This window comes from Antedon mediterranea, chromosome 9 (genome assembly GCF_964355755.1).
Source record: "Antedon mediterranea chromosome 9, ecAntMedi1.1, whole genome shotgun sequence".
Taxonomy (NCBI): Eukaryota; Metazoa; Echinodermata; class Crinoidea; order Comatulida; family Antedonidae; genus Antedon; species Antedon mediterranea.
The window spans coordinates 11,921,083-11,946,865 of NC_092678.1; the positions used below are offsets into that span (position 1 = coordinate 11,921,083).

General features: G+C 35.0%; 1 protein-coding gene across 1 annotated transcript in view; it reads right to left on the minus strand.

Moving 5' to 3' along the window:
- The window catches only part of LOC140058164 (stabilin-2-like), an 85,867-nt gene extending 60,556 nt beyond the window's left edge, over positions 1 to 25,311 (minus strand). The window contains exons 1-25 of the mRNA XM_072103724.1: positions 24,551 to 25,311; positions 23,588 to 23,731; positions 23,233 to 23,328; positions 21,674 to 21,796; positions 19,918 to 20,114; positions 19,201 to 19,395; positions 18,540 to 18,707; positions 17,617 to 17,766; positions 16,306 to 16,440; positions 14,824 to 14,886; positions 14,020 to 14,139; positions 13,799 to 13,852; positions 12,994 to 13,074; positions 12,360 to 12,515; positions 9,745 to 9,813; positions 9,450 to 9,542; positions 8,846 to 8,932; positions 8,103 to 8,214; positions 7,523 to 7,700; positions 6,916 to 7,009; positions 5,742 to 5,900; positions 4,686 to 4,772; positions 4,262 to 4,354; positions 1,014 to 1,061; positions 416 to 519 (exon numbers count right to left, since the gene is read on the minus strand). Of these exons, the coding sequence (XP_071959825.1) occupies positions 416 to 519; positions 1,014 to 1,061; positions 4,262 to 4,354; positions 4,686 to 4,772; positions 5,742 to 5,900; positions 6,916 to 7,009; positions 7,523 to 7,700; positions 8,103 to 8,214; positions 8,846 to 8,932; positions 9,450 to 9,542; positions 9,745 to 9,813; positions 12,360 to 12,515; positions 12,994 to 13,074; positions 13,799 to 13,852; positions 14,020 to 14,139; positions 14,824 to 14,886; positions 16,306 to 16,440; positions 17,617 to 17,766; positions 18,540 to 18,707; positions 19,201 to 19,395; positions 19,918 to 20,114; positions 21,674 to 21,796; positions 23,233 to 23,328; positions 23,588 to 23,731; positions 24,551 to 25,109 (3,365 nt within the window). The 5' untranslated portion in view covers positions 25,110 to 25,311. The remainder of the gene's footprint in view (positions 1 to 415; positions 520 to 1,013; positions 1,062 to 4,261; positions 4,355 to 4,685; positions 4,773 to 5,741; positions 5,901 to 6,915; positions 7,010 to 7,522; positions 7,701 to 8,102; positions 8,215 to 8,845; positions 8,933 to 9,449; positions 9,543 to 9,744; positions 9,814 to 12,359; positions 12,516 to 12,993; positions 13,075 to 13,798; positions 13,853 to 14,019; positions 14,140 to 14,823; positions 14,887 to 16,305; positions 16,441 to 17,616; positions 17,767 to 18,539; positions 18,708 to 19,200; positions 19,396 to 19,917; positions 20,115 to 21,673; positions 21,797 to 23,232; positions 23,329 to 23,587; positions 23,732 to 24,550) is intronic.
- Positions 25,312 to 25,783: the final 472 nt, after the last annotated feature.

Genomic DNA, 25,783 nt, shown 5'->3' on the forward strand with positions numbered 1-25,783 from the left:
CAAGGAAGCAGTGACCACTGAGCTGTGCTGATGGCTAGGGTTATTAAGCGCAAGGAAGCAGTGACCACTGAGCTGTGCTGATGGCTAGGGTTATTAAGCGCAAGGAAGCAGTGACCACTGAGCTGTGCTGATGGCTAGGGTTATTAAGCGCAAGGAAGCAGTGACCACTGAGCTGTGCTGATGGCTAGGGTTATTAAGCGCAAGGAAGCAGCGACTACTGAGCTGTGCTGATGGCTAGGGTTATTAAGCGCAAGGAAGCAGTGACCACTGAGCTGTGCTGATGGCTAGGGTTATTAAGCGCAAGGAAGCAGTGACCACTGAGCTGTGCTGATGGCTAGGGTTATTAAGCGCAAGGAAGCAGTGACTACTGAGAATCACATATAATGAATATAACATAAAACAGACTACAATTTACCTGATGATGGCAGACTGAGGCCATAAATCTTGGAATGCATCGTCTTCAGCTGCAAACACAGTGTAGTTAACAATGCCAGCCAATTCATGTTGAACACTCGATTTCTATTACAAAAGATAAATAGAGAGAAATGCTCTACAATCAAGAACTGTTCATAGGTCAACAAGGAACTGTAACAAGGAGACAAACTAAAAATGCGCTAAAAGATACCAAACATGACTTCTACTCATTGAGGACAGTGAAGGTAATAACTGAAATATTTATATATGAAAAAAACAGCCTGATCATTTAAAAATGTATTATTAGGGAACTTTCAATTTGCGACAACCAACGACCAAAATATGTTGTGTTAATCCACTTTGCGCAGGCAGGGATATTGGGAAGCGTTTCTGGTCCAGGTAGGTAGGCAACAGTTGTAGCAAATAAAACTATTAGGCCCAAGTTGTGAACAAATGCATTTACCCAATTTTAATAGTGTTCTCTGTATTTTTCAATTTATAGTGCATATGGCCATGCTTTTACAATTCCCCTTTGTGGAATGAAAAAGAGCATGTGTATGTGGTCGTACAAAATAAAACATTAATTGTTTTTTACTTACTGTTAACAGCTCATTGAAATTATTAAGCAGAGGATTTCCAGCAATTTCCTTTAAAAAAAATGAAAAGGTATATTAAAAATCAGCACCAGATGAAGTGGACGCCTTGCTGTTGGTATACATTTTAAAGCTGGATTACCAGTAGAACGACCTGAAGACACAACAGACCGGCATACTGTAACTAAGGAAGGTGTACAGGCAGCCAAGGAAGTTGTACAGGAAAGTTGAGCAACAGAAACACCAGAAGATGCATCAAATTGGCATGCTACAGCCAAGGATGGTGTACAGAAACGTTGAGCAACAGAAACACTAGAAGACACAGCAAATCGGCATGCTGCAGCCAAGGAAGTTGTACAGGAAAGTTGAGCAACAGAAACACCAGAAGATGCAGCAAATTGGCATGCTACAGCCAAGGATGGTGTACAGAAACGTTGAGCAACAGAAACACTAGAAGACACAGCAAATCGGCATGCTGCAGCCAAGGATTGTGTACAGAAACGTTGAGCAACAGAAACACCAGAAGATGCAGCAAACTGGCATGCTGCAGCCAAGGATGGTGTACAGAAAAGTTGAGCAACAGAAACACTAGAAGACACAGCAAATCGGCATGCTACAGACAAGGAAAGTGTACAGAAACGTTGAGCAACAGAAACACTAGAAGACACAGCAAATCAGCATGCTGCAGCCAAGGAAGGTGTACAGAAACGTTGAGCAACAGAAACACTAGAAGACACAGCAAATCAGCATGCTGCAGACAAGGAAAGTGTACAGAAAGACAGGTGTTATAGCTCTAACAACTGCTGCTACAGACTTCAGTCAACTAATACTGCTTTGACTCACAATTATTCAGTCAAGCCAAGATGCACTGTATAAACCTACGAGAAAAGTTGGATATGCAGAACATGTCACACCACCATGAAACATGGACAGACTTGGACAAACCGACTAGCTCTGAGTTACATACCTCCAGAACTTGAAGAACGGAGACCACTGGATCTTAGTTAATTAGTCAACGCATACTATTCTGAAGCTGGTTGGATTACCCAAAGGAGGTCAAAATGCAATCCATGACACTGTGGAGGCTTTGCCATTACAGCTGGAGAGAATAACGATCACTACACAAGCACAAATATGTATGACCAGTTAGGGTAATGGACTCCCTGCATTGGCTTCAAGTTAGCAATTCTCTGTATGCAGACATTACAATATTCAAGGAGTTGGAATTCCACTGGGAAAAAGATGATGTTTTTTATGGGAAGCAATTACAAAAATGTGTGTTGGAGACATGGAGAACAAAGAAAGCCTTTTTATGGAGGCTGACCAAGTAACAGCACATCATCATCCACAACTGAAAATACGCAGCTCGAGCAATTCAAAGCCTATATCCATCAGATACAGTGTGGAGAATGGGCCGACAACCTTGCAGTTCAGGATGTTGCTGATATGCCTAATATCTATTTTCGGTCCATCAACACAATAACACCTGACTGGATTCATGACATAGAACCAAGGCTGTGGAGAAGTGAGTGAGTGGCCGAGCGATTAAAACGTAATTACGTCGGCAGGGGTTTGAGGCTCACTCACCCCATGGTTCTGGTGGTAAAAAATGGCCATGGAGTGATAAAAAAACACTGTATCATCAGGTAAGAAAGATATTTATAATTAACTAATAAATAATAAATAATTCAATAAATATTTCAAGCCAAATTCAACTAATAACCCCTCCAACACACCTCTCTATTCATTGCAAGTTTCACAAGGAGAAAAACGAGAGTGAGAAAAAGTATCAAAGCCTTCTCATGCTTTATTACCTATGGTGAGACAAGGACCACGATCTTCAGGGATTTTGAATTTTATGAGGATCACTTTCTGCATGTTCAAGAAGTTGTTAGAGTAAATGAACGAAGATTCACGCAAAACACTGATGCTGTGGACCAAGCACTGGATGATCTGCAGCAAATGGGGTCTCCGGAGCATGTCTGGGGTGTCATGGCACCTGGTGCCGCAACATAGTCGAGCAGACCAGGTTGTAGAAGGCATAATCTAAGAACACCCATGCATATAGAAGACAACAACTTCAACATGGACCACACCTCATCCACCGCGCGATTAAAGCTTCATGCAAGATTTTCAGCAGAACTAGATAAAGAGCTCATGATTCAACCACAGTAAAGAGCAATGATGCGAGCTCTTAATACTGAGCAACAAGTGATTATAATGCATTGTGAGTGGTGCAAAGACTCAATCATTGCTTTAAAAAAAATAACCTGCCTACTCTAGAGTACAGAATTTGTCTCAGCAGACCAGAAGGTGTAGGAAAAAGCCACATGATTAAACCGATACATTATGTGACCATGACATTTTGAGCCAGATGACAGCCTTTACCAGAACAGAGGCATTCGGCATTGATGGCATAAAACTGCACTTAGCTTTCAGTGTGGGGGCCAAGAAGGAGTGCCGTAAATCTTCTAATTGTAACCCTGGTTTATTATTCTTTGATTGTTTTTTAGGATGGGTTACTATTAGAAGGGGCTTACTATTAGAGTAGTGGGTTACTATTATTAATCTTAATTTAGGCACCTGAAAGAAGTAACCCACCCCAACTTTTCGGGTCAGCAAAATAATAAAACAGTATGATTAAACAAATAAACTCAAAAACACTCAAACCTCCCTCACTCCCGAGATCAACATGCATTAATTATCTCCTAATTTTTAAAATACGGCAGCATCATAAGTCTTCGTCATTTGTCAATAGTTTCCTTACTATAAAAGTAACCCCACGGGTTACTATATGTGTCACTACAATGTCAACATCTTGGTATATGATGTGCAAAATAATCACTATGTCCAAATAATAGATCACTTCTATTAGTGTAATACTTTCTTCTTGAATTCATTGCTGTTATGCCAGGCTATGGCAAGAAAACTTTGAAATGATGCAGCTCACACAGAGCATGAGGCAAAAAAGAGATCAAGATTTTTCATTGATGATGTGAGTCAGGACAAGTAACTGTACCAAAGACGACATTATCATTTTGAAATCACAACAAATCTTCCAAGTCCAGCCCACTTTACCCAAAGGATGCGCTTAGTGGACGAGCTTAACCAAAGTCACTTACAGAAACTGGCATTCCAAGTGTTACACATTCAATCCATTGAAAAATATAATTATACTGTACTCTCGGAGTGCAGTCTATACCTACCAAATCAATTTGCTGATAATATTGATCTACATATTTGTTGAAACTTACAATAGCAATGTTGCTGTAGCAGACAATTCCATCACCATGGTAACCATTATGACACACACAATGTGGCACACCCTCTACATCTTCACATAGTGCCTGTAATAAATTAAAAATTAATTAGCTAAATTTTTGCATGATGTTTGCATTGAGGACGACCTACCTTCCTTACCTCAAGGATTTTGTAGAACCTAAAGATGACTTTTAATACTTGCAAGGGCAAGTGGTGTAGTGTGTTGGACATTGAACTACTGATCGTGAGATTGTGGGTTCGAATCAAATGCTTGTCGCATTGCATATATCTTTGGGCAAGACACTTTACTTATGTTTGCCTCTCTCCACTCAGGTGTATAAATAGACTACCTGCAAGTACTAGAGATTAAATACTTTTAAGCTCATTAAAATTAGTGTATATTAATTTAACCATTACCTGAGGATGGCAGGCATCTGTGCAGGTTGTTGATGGCGAGCAATCATAACCATTCCCAATGTAACCTTCTGCACATTCACAAATATTCTGAAAATATATCACCATAATATATTTCAAATACTATAATTGTAAACTGTAAGTGAGTATTGCAAGTTCCAGATCTATCATGGCATATTTTTGCAGGTGCAGGGCCCTCCTAAGGACAGAAACCGAATGTCTATATTAGAATACTTTTCTTTGGAAAAACAGAAGACCTCCCAAGGACTATACAGTATATAAAAAAAGAGCGAAAGCCGTAAACTTGCCTAGGTCATTTTAAGCCATTTTTTTGTAGTTAAACAATGAACTTTTGGCTCTGACAAGCAAGGAAAGTGGTGTACATATAGCACTGCAAGTGGTGTACATATAGCACTGCAAGTGGTGTACATATAGCTCTGCAAGTGGTGTACATATAGCACTGCAAGTGGTGTACATATAGCACTGCAAGTGGTGTACATTTAGCACTGCAAGTGGTGTACATATAGCACTGCAAGTGGTGTGCATATAGCACTGCAAGTGGTGTACATATAGCACTGCAAGTGGTGTACATATAGCACTGCAAGTGGTGTACATATAGCACTGCAAGTGGTGTACATATAGCACTGCAAGTGGTGTGCATATAGCACTGCAAGTGGTGTGCATATAGCACTGCAAGTGGTGTGCATATAGCCCTGCAAGTGGTGTACATATAGCACTGCAAGTGGTGTACATATAGCACTGCAAGTGGTGTGCATATAGCTCTGCAAGTGGTGTACATATAGCACTGCAAGTGGTGTACATATAGCACTGCAAGTGGTGTGCATACTGCAAGTGGTGTACATATAGCACTGCAAGTGGTGTGCATATAGCACTGCAAGTGGTGTGCATATAGCACTGCTTACCATCTAAGTTGCACATTAAAATATAATATGCATGGTTATCTTCATCCTAATTATTAAGTTAAATCTCATTTGAATAGACTTGATAATGAATGGATATTAAAATCATAAAAAAGGATATAAATATATATTATATTACCTGTCCAGGGGCAGTGTATACACATACTGAATGTTGGTGGCAGTTACCCCTAGATTGTAGAGTGCAAGGGTCAATAGGTGAACACTGAAAGCCATCACCAGCATAATCTGCTTCACATTCACAATGGTATATACCAGGACCATCATACACACACTTGGCCTAATATAATTCACAAAAATGTTTATTTTATTCTCACATTGTATCATTCGTATTATAGTTTCTTTGCATCATTTTCAATTTTCTTTTTGTTATTTTAGGATTTCATGGACTTTTTATTCTTTTTTTTGTGTGAAGTGCTAAAGACAATCATTATTTATTTATTATTATTTGTTTTTATTTAAATGAATCATAACTTTATGTAGGAAATGACAATCAGAGGTAATGACATGAATTGGAAAGCTGATAACAAGGATAAATGATATCATCACCAAGGTCATACTACATGACAATGAATGATGATGACATCGGGATGCTGAAGAGGAGAATGGTACTATTGATATAGTTGATTTAGACAGTGATAATGACATTTTGATGCTGAAGAGGAGAATGGTACTATTGATATAGTAGATTTAGACAGTGATAATGACATCGTGATGCTGAAGAGGAGAATGGTACTATTGATATAGTAGATTTAGACAGTGATAATGACATCGTGATGCTGAAGAGGAGAATGGTACTATTGATAGTAGATTTAGACAGTCATAATGACATCGTGATGCTGAAGAGGAGAATGGTACTATTGATATAGTAGATTTAGACAGTGATAATGACATTGTGATGCTGAAGAGGAGAATGGTACTATTGATATAGTAGATTTAGACAGTGATAATGACATCGTGATGCTGAAGAGGAGAATGGTACTATTGATATAGTAGATTTAGACAGTGATAATGACATTTTGATGCTGAAGAGGAGAATGGTACTATTGATATAGTAGATTTAGACAGTGATAATGACATCGTGATGCTGAAGAGGAGAATGGTACTATTGATATAGTAGATTTAGACAGTGATAATGACATCGTGATGCTGAAGAGGAGAATGGTACTATTGATAGTAGATTTAGACAGTGATAATGACATAGTGATGATGATATAACAATCTATCAATGTTTTAAGATATTCCCTAATATTTGTTATTGTTATATCATCATTCTATATACATTAATAATCTACCTGAGGACTGCAACTGTGTTGTGTAGGTTTGCTACAGTAATTAATAGCAATGCAATCAGGTCCTACTTCTTCATAACCATAAAGGCAAACACATCTGAAAGGAAATATTAAAATTGTCAATTCAAATTAGGAATTCATATTATCTCATTCTATGAATAGATATATTTGTACCCAATTTATTTTGTTTTCGGTCATTATTCGTAATTAGACTGACCGCCCAATGGCATATATGCACCGAATTACCCATTAGCCCTTTTCTCACTAAACTGTGTGCAGGGAATATTCTATCATTGTTGGATTGGGTTAAGCTGACACAATGCCGGCATCAACCAGACCTGCTCAACACTTAGTAATATTGCTAGGAATATTCCCCGCAATGCAAAACCCTGTCTGTTGCGACGTCTTGTGCATTCAAGTGTATCCAATGTTTTTTCGCTTCGTGAATTGTTTTCACAGAATGCATAAAGGAGGCTCTTGAAGTGTGTATGCAGTGCACACCATTCATACACAAGCAGAGCTATACATCTTCACCGAGCCTCAAAACATTTCAATTAATCTACCACCTATTTTAAAGTCCCTGTCTTGACAATCCAAACTCTGTTCGCACCTGATAACACCACCATCAAGGTCCTGTTCACACTCAGCATGTGCATGGCAGTACTCATTACCACATGTCTGAACCTGATATTGACAATCTTGTCCTTGGTAACCTGCCAAACAGTGTCCTTTGCAATGTCCATTTCCATGGATACCATTGTCACATACACCATGTAAACAAGTGCATTCTAAAAACAAAAATACAAATAACTGATGGTATAAGGAAATGCTCTATCTATCACACTATTATATAATGTATAATATATAAAATCTAACATTCATATTGCACCAATCAAAAGCGCAAGATAAAGGAGTTTAACAAATTTAAATAAATCAAAAGTGGTTGAATGTTTGACAGAAGGTGGGAATTTATTCCAAAGAGACGGTGCAACAAAAGAAAATGTGCATCCACAAAGTTTTTGCAATTACTTTATGGCTATTTGCTTCAATACAAGATATTCAAAATTAAAGTGAAAAATGACATTTTCATTTTTCCTCCGATATAGTATATCTATACTGTATAAACAAAGTCTATATTCAAACACTGGTGGATTTAAGTAGTTGTTAATGGAAATACTTGTAATACACACCTTGCTTGCAGTAGGCACCGTATGTATTGTTATTGGCACAAAGTTCACAAGATGTTCCAGTAAACTCTGCTTTACATGTACAACAGCCATTACCAGATATACCATCAGAGCACTAAAGAAAGTAAATTCATGCAATTTAATAGTTTTAATGCATAGTAAACTAATTTATATTCAGCCGTGTTTCGTTTATGTATTTGACCAAATATCAATACAATACCCATTAATGTTAAAGATGTATTGTCCCCCAAAAAACATGAAAAATAAAGATTAATTAAATCAGACTTTGAATATGTTATCTTGTAGTTTTAATAAAGTTAATCACTTCCATAGAAAAATAACGAAAAAAATAATGTATTTCACTTGTAAAATAACAAAATAAATGGTTAAATTCAACCTAAAATCCATTGGCTGGCAGCCAATTTGACTATTTTATGCTTTAAATTACAGTTTTTTCAGGTAAATACATTTTTTTCGATCCAATTTTTGATCAAAGTGGATAACTATTATGTTACATTAAAATGGAATATTCAATAACAATTTTTTTAAAGAATTATGTTTTCAGTGGGACAATACATCTTTAAATACTTTTAGCAAAACACTGTAGCTCCCATGAACCAGATACACATTAGATAAAAACTTATTTCTTAAGACTTAATTAGGTCATTACTGTATTCTATTTTAATCAATTACCAATATTTTTAGAACAATTTATGAAGAGTAATTATAGAGAAATGTACACTTACCTGGCCATTATTGAGACAAGGTTGGAGAAATCCTCCAGGGCATGGTAGACAATTTGCACCATAAAAACCTTCACAGCAAGCTGGAGTCTGATTCCAATAAGATATTGCAATTCAATTATTAATTATACTATTACTACATATCATCATCACTTGTAATCGTCATTTAAATAAAGATAAAGGCAAGTAGACATTCATGTCAACCATCACCCTTTCATCATCACCTTAAAAACAAAGTCACCATATCCAATGACCATTTCTCCTTCCCTTTTATAAAAACATGTTTTATTGTTCAAAAACTCATAACCTATCTGAATGTCATTCACAATTTATATTTGTCAATTTTCTTAACCAATTGTTTATTGAAGTGCTTTTAAATGGGATAGTTAACACTATGGACTTGACATCTTATTACAAATAACCAAATCTGCTTCACAACTAGTATTCAGATATATGGGGTATGGTTCCTCCAGCTATGTTCTAATATGTATTTTATTAGTATTAAAAAAATATGTAAACCTTCCTTGCACTAGTGACGTCCATTAAAATGTATTGCGCCACTGTTTACAAAGATTGATATTTGTCTTTAACAAGTAGTATAACTTACAACAACAGTTTGACTGCACAGAAGGGAGCATCCTTCCTGCTGTACATCAATATCTCCATACTTGTAATTGAACAGACAACCTCTGAATGTTTCCTACAAATACAAGACAAACATTACATACTTTCGGTTGTGTAATAAACAAATATCAAGACAAATGATAGTAAGGAACAAGATCAAAGCAAAATAGAGATTTGTGAGGCATGGGACCACTTCACTTAATGCTACTATTTATGATATCAATTGTTGAAATACTTATTATATTATTTACTGTATTTGTGATGTTTTAATTACTCACATTGGTGGTTCTGACCGTTCCAACTGGACACACTATTCTTTCTGGTTCAATACAACTTCCACAGTTTCCCTAAAGTCAACATTTAAAATCTATTAAAAGTTATTTTTTCCCAAAAATCTTCCTTTTCGACCTCACATTCATCCTAACTAAAAAGGTCGATTTCAATTAAATATTATAAACTAGCAAGTAGGAATGCATCGTATATTACCTGAATGGTTTGATATATGATGGTGCTTATTTATACCATGTAGTAAGAGTGTGGGTATTTATAGATTGTTTAAAGGGGGGTTCCGGGTTTAAAATGAATAGTAAAAAATGTAAAATATATTTGTTTGTCTCTTGAACGGTAAAAGTTTCAATTTATATAAGCGCCCAGTGAAGCAGTACGAAGGCTGTGAAATGAGGCCAGATTACAAGTGCAGCTACGGCAAAATCACACTGTGGTTACAGAATAGGAAATTCGTGAAATGGTCAATCTTCCGACGACTCGTTATCATTAACCATATCAATTACTTTTGTAAAATTATACTTATTTGATGTAATTTTAGTCGGTCTTCCCATTTATAAAGTCAATTTTCTATGAAAATCCATCAAAACAGTGAAAAATTAGATAAGTTTGCACTTTACGTTTGCCGATTTTCGCACTGACTTAGGGAAAGCCTTCAAAATCAATGAAGCGTAACGTATACATTCCTGCTGAGCGAGGAGAGCGAGACGACGATACACATGCTCTCTCTGCCCATGCCTGGCATCGTCACGTGATAAGCAGATACAGTATACAATACCAAACTGGTCGGGTCGAGTATAACCCGTCTATAATCACAACATGAACGATGTACAGTATTTGATTGAAGGTCGACTCAACCTACCGGAATGGTATAGATAATATAGCTCGAATGAGAGAGTTGGAATATTTGTAAACATAACTACAGTATTGCTAATTTTAACAAGTGTAGCCTATAGTAAAAGGCCTGGTAGTATCAATTCGCATAGGGTCTACTACACTAGCTAGCTCAATTTTTAACTGGGCCGGATCGGCTAGGCCTCCTTCCTACTACCGGTCTACTTGCTTGATGCAGTATCCGCTTTTTTGGAAAGTAACTGGGCCTACTTATTAGACGATCGGGACACCATACGTGCGGACGGCGATCGGACCTTGTTTTGCCTCAATATTTACAGCCGATTTTTATAGAACGTTTTAGATTTAGATTGTTTAGGAGTTTGGTTGATAGGATGGGTTTGGAATCCACTGAGTTTTGTTATTTATGGGCCAATCGTTTAGTAATAGGCTAGCTAGGCCCATGAATGATGGCCCCAATCAATGTTTTAACGTAGCCATCGTGGCATGGAATCCCTAGTCAGAAATGGCTCTCACCCTGGCATGAATAAAATGATTTAGGCTAGGCCTAGCCTAGTACGTGAAGCCGATATACGATCTGTACTATTAATTCGAGGTATGACTCCGTAATCTGTACTAAATTTTGTATTTCATTAAATGTCAAATAAATATATGCTACTACTGTTATTATTACACTTTAGGCCTAGCTTAGCAAATCTACAAAAAATGTATTTCACAATGATCGGGTGGTCGTCGTTTGACAGAGGAGAGAGAACACTACGTACTGTACAAGCTTGACGTCGCGAGTTTGGAATCCACTGATGACGTGATTCTGTGAATATCTCATGAATATTAATGAGCTTCCCTAAGCTGCTGAAAAACAGACTTTCCATGAATTTACCCTAAAATGTATATGAAATTTAATTTTTATTATTTCTCGTTATTACTTCTTCATTCTGACATGTCTATATTGTTATAATATTTTTTATTTAATAAATAAACGATATTTAAAAGCAATTTTAAACCCAGAATCCCCCTTTAATATAAGGTGGTGTTGAATTGAGCTGGCTACAATGTTGTATACAAAGAATGCAATATCTGTATAATTTAAATTGTATGATTATACAGATATTGCCTGCTGTAATATACATTTGATATACTCCAAGGGAACTACATTTTCCCTAAGATAATCATGAGAGAAGAAAAATATCATTCCAAAGGGGATATCATTATATTTATGTTTAATAAATGTAAATATCCTGAATACAAAATGTTACTGTAGTACATTATCATTGCTCGCCTCAGCAAAGGATGAACCCAATATGGATACATTCACAACAAATTGTTTACACATTAGTGAGATATAAACCAAATTTTAAAGTATTTACTGTATGACTATAGCCTTCACAATTTTGTCATTAGGTCAATCTAGTTGGCATAGCATGCATGTACGGTCATCCCATTTTAAAATTTGGATAGATGAAGCAGTAGTAAACATTTTGACCAATCACGTTGATAGATGAAGCAGTAGTAGACATTTCGACCAATCACGTTCTCTTATTTACATAGGTTATGTAATGTTAGGTGGTATTGAATTGAGATACAAAATCTTGAAATGATTTTATTTGGATCATAATATTATAGAAGAGACTTATTAAAGAATAATATATTAATATTATTATAAGTGCATGGATATACCATGTAATAAGTGCAAGGATATACCATGTAATAAGTCCATGAATATACCATGTAATAAGTGTATGCAAGTATATATTACCTGAATGATTTCATAAGTTGTTGTGTTGCACCATACATGTACAAGTGGCTGTAAATCATCAGGTATTATTAGGTTAGACACTTCATACACAATACCATTTCTTGCAAGTACATCAGTATGTGTAATAACTGATTGAGATGAAATCTCAAACTCTCCCTGAAATAGAATAGAGTATCAAATCATTGAATGCTACTTTCTCTCAACAACAACAATAATTGAGAATGGTCAAAAGATTTAGAACAATGTAACCAAAATTAGTCATTTTAAAACTGGCCGTTATTACTTAAATTGTTGTCATAATCATTCAGGCATGTAAAATTGTAAAACACACACTGTGGCCTATTCGCCAGCTCAGTATAACGCCTGTTGTCAAAAATTTCTTTTGCCTATATTCTTGTTATTTTTAGTGGGACTGGGAGCGTGCAGTTTCATTTAATATTTCAGCCATATTGAAGATACAGTTTTATTTAAATTTTAATAAAATTTTGTGACACCAATGTATAGATCTTCCTGAAAATCAATAATATTGTCAGGATGGAAGTCATGAAGATAAGTTGAAATTGTGGACGTTATTAAACAATACAAAGTAATATACTGCTTTGTTAAAAACATTTGTTGAATTAAGAGTACTTACTCTACTGGATACAAAAAGATCCAAGTTTGTACCATATAAGGAAGTTAAACGACGTTGAGTAAGATATGTATCAATTGGTACCTAAGATAACAAATAATAATAATACTAGTACTAGTAATAATAATAGTCATTATATTATTTACTTATATATTTACATTTGTCATAATGATGGTATTTTCTTTCATTTATTTTTACAAATAATGCTACAGAATAGCAATGCAAAGTCTGAAAACAGAAATAAATGGAGAGCTATGGTGGTCAACTTTGATACAAAGATGCCATGTGATGATGATGATGGTGATGATGATACAATCAAACAAACACTGTAAAAACACAAGGATTTGTCATCAATGTGGATGCAGTTGTATTTTATAATAATACAATTATTCAAGATTAAAATTTATAAAATGTACTAATACCCATTTCACACTGTACACTTTTTTATTACAAGTTCATGCATGTCCCGATAAAAAGGGAGGCAGTCCTATCTACAGTGCTACGTCTATTCTATGAAATTGGTTCTTTCTAGAAGAAAAGAGGACTGTAGACTTTAGTGAGCCTAATTTAATATACTAAACAGGAAACTTAAGATAAAAAATTAATATAAATTAGGTCCTCAACTGTTGAATTTTTCATTTTAACCGTTGTAAAGAGTTGTTACAAAAGGTATGAACACAGAAGAAATAACTGATATTATCCATTATCGTGACAACAAACTTTTTACATTTGTTTTACAGTACGTGTGAAATGGGTATAGTAGCCGAGTGTCTGCAGTTGTTTGTTGTTCAATAACATAAAAAAATACCTGTGCATTTGGTACAATGTGATTTTCAAGTATTCCTTTTAATTTGTTACGTCCCTGGAAAATATTGTTAAAGAATATATACATCATAATCCTAATCTTTTATTCAAATGATATTTGTTAAACATTGACTAACAACATGTTGTATTGTATACAGAGTTCATAAAAATACTTTAGTATTTAAATTCACTTAAAGGTAAAATGTTAAATATTAATATTCTTACCTGGTCTGAAAGAAGAAAATCATGTTCTTCATTAGTGAGGTTTTCAAATGCACGATTGACCGGTACAAAAACAGTGTATGGACCGACAGACTCATCCAAGAATTTAAAATACTCAAAACGCTGAAAATACAAAGAAATAGAAACATTTTATAAATTATAGAAGTGAAAATAGCGTTACCAACCAACTATGTTACACGCTGTATTTATTAAATTAATATTTTTTAGTATTGTCACGAACTCCCTTGACGTATGTTTCCGAGCGGTTGAAAATACTTCAGGAACTCCCTTGTGACATAAAAGTATACACACAAAATCCACAAAGATGTAAAATAACTCAAAAACCAAGCTTTAATTTCAATCAACTTCAACAATCCAGTAAGCACTTTAAACAACAGCTTCACAATAACTTTTACAATCGAATATCCAACCTCTAATCCAACAACCTTACAATTAGTTTTACATCCCTTTCTTTATACTTCTTATTCTATTGGATTACAGTTTCTATTAATAGCACTTCTGGAATGTTTCTGATTGTTCTTATATTATACATGGTTTCTTAAATCTAAACTTATTCTAGAATGTTCATGTAGACACTATGATACTGTCATGATTAAGGAATGGTAATTTATTACAGTATTATAATCAATATACGAATAAAAAAAATAAACAATACATTCATATTTCTTTATTATTTTTCGTGTACATAAAACACAACAAAATATGGTTTGAAATTGTTCAAGTTAAAATACAGATATAGTACAATTCTAAGAATTGATTAAATATTAAAAAGTAAATTAAACTCACATCCAAACACTTCTTAAATATCTGGTAATTATCTTCTTCACTTATTTTTTTATATAATGAAATCTAAAAAAAAACCATTTGAACAGTAATAATATGTAGAATAGAATGAAAAACATAATTGTTTAAATACACTTCAAAAACATATTTGAAAACATTATTATTATTTAATGAAGAATTACTGTATTAACATCAATATTTTTAATGATGTTTGTTAATAATAGTGACGCAGCCAGTGATTGGGGGGGGGGGGGGAAAGGTCACGATGGTCATGAACTCCTAATTATTTAGAAAAAAAAAAAAAATACATCGTCTCCTTCACCACAAATCGCAATTTTATGAACTTCTTATCAAAATAGAAACAGACGACGTATCAATGCAAATCGGCGTATTGCGTAATCACAAGTGGGAAAAGAAGACGCAACACTGCTACAAACATCGCTACGGGCAGTTTGCTTTAAGGCAAAACTGCAAGAACAGAGAATAATGCGCGGATGAACCAGGTCAAAGTCTACGGCAACTAACATTGACGCCGAACACACCGGGCAGGTTTGATTTCACCTATATTGGTTCTCACTGGGGAAGCAAGCGAACACAAGCGAGTTGACACAGTTCGAATAATTAATCGCTTGTGAATTGTCAAGTTGTTTACGTTGCATTTAGATCGTTGCATAACGTTGATGTTGCGTCGATAGTGGGTAACCACACTTACAGCGGGCCGGGAATTTACAAACAAAAGGCAAGAATACTGGAGCAACATAGTACATCGTGGGTCAAAGAAACTGATTTTGATACCCCCGAAAAAAATTAAATAAATGCGTTTGCACATTTGGCAGGAATATAAAAAGTTCTGTAATAAAAATGAGAGTATTAGTGTCATATTTGTGCATGCGTAAACTGATTTAAATGATCTTGATTGCCCTTGATCGCCTTCATTTCATTACTGGCTGTGGCCTTGCTTAATATGTCGAGTACCCATATGGGAAAATACCCTTTGAGCTTTAAGGGTTATCCTCTTGCTCCTGCTTATTTATGTACACCTTATTAGACGTTATTCAAATTAGAATTGCATTGCACTGTTTTAAGGGGTGATCTTGATGTTTTGAGACAACGGCAAATATGTAGTTGATTGCTCCTGGAGATTGGGCATGCAGGCTAAAAATAGGCAGGACATTGTAAATTGCAATCATCAAGCACTTCTCATCCTGGTCACGCATAAAGTCCTCTATATATCTGTATCAGAACTGCTACTGTATCCTCTTTAATAAATACTTCATTCTTTTTGTTTATGGTCTGCATCCTTGTTGAGTGTTTTTGACTTTGTAAATCGAGGCAGTTGCCAGGCATAATAGCACACTATCACATATATTCCCCAATGCTATGTGTATCATTGTTCATAAATGTTATGATTGTCTGTCTACAACCATTCAAATCATGGAGAGAATTATCAATATTGTATAAAAATAATTGTAAAATAAATCTTACCGATGTATTGCTGTTAACATGTACAGTAGTAAATACCGCTTCATCCAAAACATGTATATATCCATTTGAAGCAATCAAATCTATATTTACCAGCTGGCCTATGTTTGACTCAAGATTATATTGTAACACATTGTCCTATAAAATAAAAGATTTATCATTGTTGTTTGCTAAAGAGAGAAACATTTTATGTTATTTGAATCAATGTTTTAACGTTACATATTTGCATTCGTTGATAGCTTTCATGTTGTATACAGGTAGCGAGTACTAAATATCACCTATCTAGATGCACGATACAATAACATGCGCATGGATGTACATCCTACAATGTGAACATCCATATTTTTTTAGGATTTTATATGTATATTTTGTATGGCTTTTTTTTTATCGTATTTTATATTTTATGTACTGTATCCATTTTATATTTGTATGTACTGTACTTTTGAAAAGGCCAACAGAGTTTCCCCATGGGGATAATAAAGTTTTAATTGAATTGAATTGAATTGAATTGATATGCCGTATCTAACTATACCAGCAGCTTGATGCAATGCGTAGCAAGGCATACATCAATAACCTGCAAGGCATACATCAATAACCTGCAAGGCATACATCAATAACCTGCAAGGCATACATCAATAACCTGCAAGGCATACATCAATAACCTGCAAGGCATACATCAATAACCTGCAAGGCATACATCAATAACCTGCAAGGCATACATCAATAACCTGCAAGGCATACATCAATAACCTGCAAGGCATACATCAATAACCTGCAAGGCATACATCAATAACCTGCAAGGCATACATCAATAACCTGCAAGGCATACATCAATAACCTGCAAGGCATACATCAATAACCTGCAAGGCATACATCAATAACCTGCATCTGTGGTAGTTGCTGCAACGCATGCCAGTGCAAATATATAGACTAAGCTTTACGGAATAAATATTGATGCATAAAAAGTTTAAACACCAAAGTTGCCATATAAAATATTCTATAAAAGTCGTAACATCCATGTACAGACCTCCTAATTTGGAAAAATGGAGATTTTATGAAACTATAAAGGGTGCTATAGTAATATTATCAAACCATAACTATGAAAAAACCTAAAGATATTGGCATCATTTTGGCAGGAGAGCGAAAGATAACTTGAAATATCGAGAGACTCTCGCCATTATCGGAGAGTTGGAAGTCTGTATGTGAAAAATTTAGTTTACTATCCTTCATTAAAATCAATAATATACTGTAACAAGCAACTAATGTTTTCCATTATTGGGCAACAGGCTCAATTTGTAAGAAACATTATATTACCTGATCTTGCTTAACCTCTGCCTGATAGCCCATCAAGTTATAAACATGATTAGCAATAATCAGATTATGTTGGTCTAGATGAATTGGAATTATTAACAGTTTCATCAAGTAGCCTGCAAACTCATGATCATTTCTGGCCATCTCTAAAATCTGAAAAACAAATTTTACAATGTTTCTCATTCATAATTTTATCTCTTATCAATTCAATGCTCACATGTTTGCCTTTTAAATAAAAGAAATAACAATGAAATGTCATATCATCACTTTTTAGTAAAACAATCTTACTATTTTGTGGCTTAAGAAATGCTGTTTTTATATTTGTTATATTTATTTATATTCTTTAAAAGATTACTTTTGCTTAATTATACAAAAGACAGCACAAATTCGAACCAAGATATATACAATGATTAACCTAGGGAATCAGACCTACAGTACTGTAGTATACTGAGTTTTTGTTTCTGCAATTGAATGTACTACTATGACTGAACTGTAACAAATCTGCTTCCTGAGTGAGATATACAATATATATGAGAGAGGTAAACATTCATTTTTGCAACATAATTTGTATGCCATACCGGACAACCTTGGGCTGGACCAAAATATCTAGTTTTCTGGAAATTCTGGTACTCAAAATGTGTTTTTAATGGAAACAAGGCCATATTATGCTCAAATTTGAGTTAGTGTTTACCGACTGACTAACCGCCATATTGAGCACGACTAAAAAATTATTTGGGACATTTTGGAGAAAAGTCTGGTTATTAAAGGGTTTCCGGTTTCTAGGAAGTCTATCATTGGGAGTGTTGACTATACTGTATTTGTTTTTAATACACCAAAATATGACTATGATTGTAAAAAACGATGGAAATAAAACACATTTTATTTTTGATTTCCATTCTAAATGATGAAAACAGGCAAATGAATACCTGTTGATCCATTCTGTTAAACGCATCCTCATTTGGAATAAGCAGCGTAAAGTATAAATCCAAGCTGCTCAACGTCACCCCAAGATCAGCAATCTCTAGCAATTCCATGCCGGTGGTTAACTGGCCATAAAGGGTGCCCTCTGTGTTGATGTTTAATTCACGTAAGCGCTAAAGAGAATGCTAAGTAGGTTATAATATGTTTTCATATTAAACTTATTAAATTAATACTACGTCTATATCAAACCTATCCTGCATCAAAACAATAATAATAATTTATTTGGAAAATTCTTTTTGAACAGCGGCACACATAATAATGTGCATCCTTAAAACAATCTAAAAAACAAATCATTAATATAAAAGGTACAATCCAGTTTTCTTCCGAAGCAGGTTTAGCATAAATAATAATAAATGAGCTTAAACACTTGTCTAGTTTAGTGGTAGGCTAGGCCTAAAGCCATTAAAAACAATCAACAATACCAATCTGGATTAAGGTAAGTAAAAGAATCTGGATTAAGGTAAGTGAGTAAAATAGACAGATAGAGTACATTTGGGATTTGGTATCTAGGTTTGTGTGAAATTGATTTACAGTAGGAGAATACATGTGAATACAAAAATAACCTACCATCTGCATGAACACATTATAAACAAAGTATGGTTTTACCTGCATAATATTACCATAACAGGTGTGGGTACCAACATAGCCTGGTTTGCACCTGCATCCCATTTGGCCAGGTGTCACCATATAACATTCAGTATTTGCAGGACAGCTGCTTGCATTGGTTGACAGACAAAGGTCTTCCAATTCACAGATATTGTTGTCGTTCAATTTATAGTGTACAATGCATTCACACTTGCTCTGTGAAAAATAGTGAGTTGTATGAAAATTGCACGCAGTCTTGGTGAAGAATCATAATGTATTTCAATAGCAACAAAGCCTCATATCATAAGTGCCTTACAGTGGCCTAAACTAAATAACTAAAAACAAAATTAAACTTGTTTTCCAGTGACAGTACAGTATACTGTACTAAAATTAAAAATGTTTCAAAATTGCAATGCTTGCAAACCACGTTAAGTCATGGGAAGAAAGGATCTGGCTAAATAACATTTACATATTGACAATCTATAAGGATTCTTCAGCATTTTAAATGAGTTCGGCTATAATTTTTTGTTTGTTGAAATTTTAATATACACAATGATTGATCAGAAAAAAAAAATTACCAATCTATCATCCACAATGTAATCGTGTATTAAAAACTATTCATTTTTTTCAGTTTGGAAGGGAATGGGATAAAAAAAGGGAAAGTGGCATAAAATAGTATACTGTAAGTATTTAGTGTTTCGTTTACAATTGTAAATTTCTAGAAATATTTTACTGTACCTTCCCAGCAGAAAGGTAATGACAAACAGACATTTCCAATGGGCATCCACCATTATTGTTGGAGCATGGATTGTCTGGATGACAGAGGGTACCATCACCATTGTAATTGTCTTTGCAAGTGCAGTTGTACTGCAGCCTTCCAGTGTGATAACAATTTGCATTGATGCTGCAGTTATGGTTCACACAAGGATCAATCTCTATAAGAAATAACATAAACAGAGTAGTTAGGGCCTCTGTATGTGTGTTCACTTTGTATAGCTTCAGCGCCTAGAAAACCGTGACGCTCAATTGTGACTGTGAGTACGTCGGAGGACCATTACACTTTATATGCATGCATTATTGTCAGCAATCTAACTAAACAACACACTATGCACTTTTCTGACGGTGTTTCTTTGTACGAATCGTTCAACATTGGGCCCAGCTCATTGCATGATATGATATCATGATCCATCCAGGGACCAAATTGTGTACTGTAGTTACTTTCTAGGCTGACGCATTACGTCATGTACGCTACAGCAAGATGTTCACGTTCGCCTCTGGGCCTGATATTTTCAGTAAAATTGTAATTTTGAAGACCTGCAGCTCTAGTTTTCAAAATTTTCTTAGCTCAGCCTCAACCATAAAGCTAGTTCTGGAGACTTACATATTTTGTTTCATGTTCAGAAGTATAATAAGTTCAATTTCAGGGACCTAGCAATTCTATTTTATATAATGTTCTCACAGTAGCTCCACCCCAACCATGCTCGGCTGGTCCTGTACACCTAGAATTTCGTTTTAATATTTTAATGTATTTTCCAGGGACCTAATACTTAATAGCTCTATTTTTCACAAATTCTTTAGCTGGTCCTGGAAAGTTATATATTTCATTTCATATATCAATGTATAATTGCAATTTCCGGAGACCTACAGGGTAGCAGCTCTATTTTTCAAAATTTTCTTACAGAGCAGCCTCGCACATTTACAATTTCGCACTCCCAGACAGCAACCACCCTCTGCAATTAACGATATACCTTTTGGCCTGTGGGTACATTAACGATACCTTTTGGCCTGTGGGTACATTAACGATATACCTTTTGGCCTGTGGGTACATTAACGATATACCTTTTGGCCTGTGGGTACATTAACGATATACCTTTTGGCCTGTGGGTACATTAACGATATACCTTTTGGCCTGTGGGTACATTAACGATATACCTTTTGGCCTGTGGGTACATTAACGATATACCTTTTGGCCTGTGGGTACATTAACGATATACCTTTTGGCCTGTGGGTACATTAACGATATACCTTTTGGCCTGTGGGTACATTAACGATATACCTTTTGGCCTGTGGGTACATTAACGATATACCTTTTGGCCTGTGGGTACATTAACGATATACCTTTTGGCCTGTGGGTACATTAACGATATACCTTTTGGCCTGTGGGTACATTAACGATATACCTTTTGGCCTGTGGGTACATTAACGATATACATTTTGGCCTGTGGGTACATTAACGATATACCTTTTGGCCTGTGGGTACATTAACGATATACCTTTTGGCCTGTGGGTACATTATATGTTTGCATATATTTTCTATCCTACAATTTACTTGATAAATATAGAATATTGTGATACAATTAAGGACCTGTATTATTTAAGACCTCTGTATGTGAACAGTGAAGCTCTCAGTATGTAACTTTAACTGTTTTAAAATGTGAGAAAATAAACAAATGGTACAGGATCAACAAATATAGTGAGGTGAGAATATACATACCTTGACAATTATAGCCGTCTCCAATGTAACCATGGTTACATGTGCAGTTTATTTCAATGCTCCCTTGTATTGGTCTACAACTTGCATTGGCATGGCAACCAGCAGCAATGCAAGTTTCAGTTCCTTAAAGAATACAGAATACAGAAATTTATTGGTCCAAAAGGAAATTTGTTTCATTGACAAGCTCTCGAACAATTAATTATAAATATAAAAAGTCATGAATACAAAAATACAAGATCTTATCAAAATACGAATAAACATCAAACATAGACAGAAAAATAAAAATACTATATCGTAACATATAAAAATATATATATTAGGGACGTATTATTATTATTAAATTTTCAATCTATCTTTAAATAGTTGTGTTATATAAATGGCAAGAATTTAGAACAAAAGACGATCATGATCTCCTCTTAGTGGACGTAGCCTGATACTCGATCTGTTTAAAACATAGTACTTATTTAGTGGGTGTGTGTGGTCATTCATAATCATGATAACTTTATGTAATACTCTTTTTTCATGTTTGTTGAATAGTTGGTAGGTCAGAGCCAATCATTTTGCCTGTACACCTCCTAACTCATGTTTGTTGAATAGTTAGTAGGTCAGAGCCAATCATTTTGCCTGTACACCTCCTAACTCATGTTTGTTGAATAGTTAGTAGGTCAGAGCCAATCATTTTGCCTGTACACCTCCTAACTCATGTTTGTTGAATAGTTAGTAGGTCAGAGCCAATCATTTTGCCTGTACACCTCCTAACTCATGTTTGTTGAATAGTTAGTAGGTCAGAGCCAATCATTTTGCCTGTACACCTCCTAACTCATGTTTGTTGAATAGTTAGTAGGTCAGAGCCAATCATTTTGCCTGTACACCTCCTAACTCATGTTTGTTGAATAGTTAGTAGGTCAGAGCCAATCATTTTGCCTGTACACCTCCTAACTCATGTTTGTTGAATAGTTAGTAGGTCAGAGCCAATCATTTTGCCTGTACACCTCCTAACTCGTTCTAATTTTTCTTTTTCTTTGTTCTCATTTGTAAGACCAAAAAACAACTATAAACTAAATGGTTAAAACACTTTGCACTATACTGTAGCCCTATAGAACATCGTTAATATAGTATTATCAATTTTATATAGTTTTAGTTTTCTTAAGAAATATAGCCTTTGATTTGCTTTTTTAAACACGGTATTTGAGACCTTTGTCAATAGTGGTTCCTAAGTATTTTTGTTTGTGATAAAAGATATGAGAAAAAGATATGATTATAATTCATATTGAATCACTATGATCACAATACAGTATCACTTTAAATGAATTTTGTTTTTTTCCTTCCAATATCACCATACATTTCTTCCCAAAAATGTACAACCTCTTCAATGGCCATTGAAACTTAACAATGTAAGTACATACTCTATCTTGGTTTGTCTTCTGTAACATGGAAACCAACTTTCTTATGTTTGGCATTTCTTATACAGTATTTTAATTGACAGAATACATTTTAAAAATAATTACAGTAATTATAACTTTAAATATGTGTATTATAAAAGGAGCCTATATACATACTCTCAGAACAGTTTATCCCTTGATAGTGTGGAAAACAAGAGCAGACACCAGTCCCATCAATACCTGCATCACATACTCCCTGAACACAACTACATTCTAAAAACAAATATCATTTTTTAAATGGAAAAAAACAAAGACAAAAGCTGAGTTTTGTACTGTAGGCAGTACATCTGAGGATTATAGTTGTTTTTTTGATGAATAAAAAAAACATACTGGGACACAGAATAGTAAGGACCACAGTATCTCAAAGAGAGGTTCACAAAAGAGAACACAATGGAGACCCACATATATCTCTTTTTAAGGCCTCTGTTTTCATAAAATCCAAACTTGTTATTTTTTATGTGAAAGGGTCTACCTCCAGAACATGTATTGCCATAGTAACCATCATCACACAATTCACATGCAAGTCCAGCGAAGTTTCCATGGCAATGACAGAAACCAGTTGATACATTGCAAATACCATTGTTATTGCATGGTGAACTATAACCTCCAGGACATTCTGAAAAAAAAATATATTTAAACTATTTACTTTCTTACAACTTCTTTTCTCTACTTGAGTTTAATTGCAGAGAGTTACATTGTGGTTTAATATGTTTGGCATTCAAACGTACAAAATACATCATCTATTTTATTTTATTTGTATTTTATATACATGTACTCCTGATCACTTCTGAAATCTACAGTATCTGTGAGTTTACTGTAAGTTACTTTGGAGGTATATCAGACAGGGCCATAGCCACCAGTACAGTTGGTAAGGTATCAACCTGACCCGTTTGACAACCATGTGGCCTATAGTAGCCAATTGACACCAGAGTTCAATATATTGTACAAAGATTTTGTTAGTATTATTGATCCTGGATTGAATTTAGCATAGTTCTCTACAGTGCACTCGCCTACACACTTACAATATATAAAATACATGCATTTCAATGTTCTAAGCATAGCATTCTATTATACAGTATGATAGCCTTAAAGTAATTTAGCTTCTGCTTTATAATCTAAGATATTAGGTATTTTTCTAATCTTCCTCTACAGCATTTAATTTGTTGTATGTCTAAAGATTACAGTACCGTACTGTAGCTTCTGGCCCTGCTGAAGTCATTGGTACCCATCGTTACCTTTATAAACTCACAATTACTTGCTTGCATTATTGCTTAGAGTGATGGATTATTTTTTACAGTGTAGGTTTCAAGGGCAAGAGGCTTGAATAAGAAGGCTGATTCTCTTACTGTACCTTTTGGCAGCCAGAAGCAATTACCTATGGTAAGTATCGTATGTCACAGTGATTATTTTCTAGTTTGGAATGGAAGATACTAACCATAGCAGGTATTTCCATTGAGATAAAATCCATCGCAACAGTTGATTAAAATAATAGGATTTTCACAGACAAAACGACATCCTTCCAGTCTGCCATACCCCTCTACTTGGAAATCACATAATGATGTACTATTCTCAGCTATGTCACCATTTACACAGGGCTCAACAACTGATGTATCACATGGCTGACATTCAGATATTAACTTTTGTATACCACTACGGTCACATCTTGAATAAACCGTTCTCTTCTGTCTGTCAAATATGTCTGAAATATGTCCAGCATATCTCTTTGGCACTTTTGCTAACCTGTTTGTATTTGTGTTTTCAGATTTCAGAGTATTAAAATGTTTTTCTATAACTGTACTTGAATCTGCAGTATTTAAGTTTGCCAGCAGGTATATGATAAAAAAACAATAAAATGTAGGGAAATGTTCGGGTAATAAGAATAATTTTACCGATTTACAACATGGTCCGTTTCCAAATTTCAGTCTAGGCCTAGGCCACTCACCACCACCTCCAATGGAGTTCAGGTGCGAGGCATACTTATCGGCAACGATCATTGTCCGAGTCTGGTCCTCATTGGTCCTGACCCCACAAAACAAACTACTCTACAGTAAGTTATTACGTGTAATTATTTATAATGAAAAACCTTTTTTAACAGTCAATTTAGAATGCCATCTGCCATTTGTCACCAATATTAATTCGCAAATATTTTAAGATCCTGGCTACTCTACTGCGGCGGCGATTATTAAGGTAGTACTACTGTAGCTAGCTGGCTAGTGTTTGAAAGGTGGTGACTTAATTGTTGTTGTCACGTGTTAACAGAAATTCCTTTCCTATGACAATACAGTACTGTAGTGTAGTATATTGTTTACATTGTTCAGAAGGCCCTTTTGTATGGAACGCCGTTTACGCAACATTTCGATGATATGAATTTTATGACGCGATATGTGAATGAAATGCATCGATATGAATTGAATGGCGTGATATATGAATGAAATGTTTTGAATTGAATGCTTTGAATTGAATGTTTTGAATGAAATGTTTTGAATTGAATGTTTTGAATAAAATGTTTTGAATGAACAGTAAAATTCAGCAACATTGAATTGAATGTCTTCAAAACGTTAGAGAACGTTACTTGAAGGCAGGGGTGGCGCCAGGATCTTCCCGACGCGGGGGCTACATTCCCCGACGAGGGGGCTATGCGAGCGAAGCGAGCATCACTAGGCTGGGG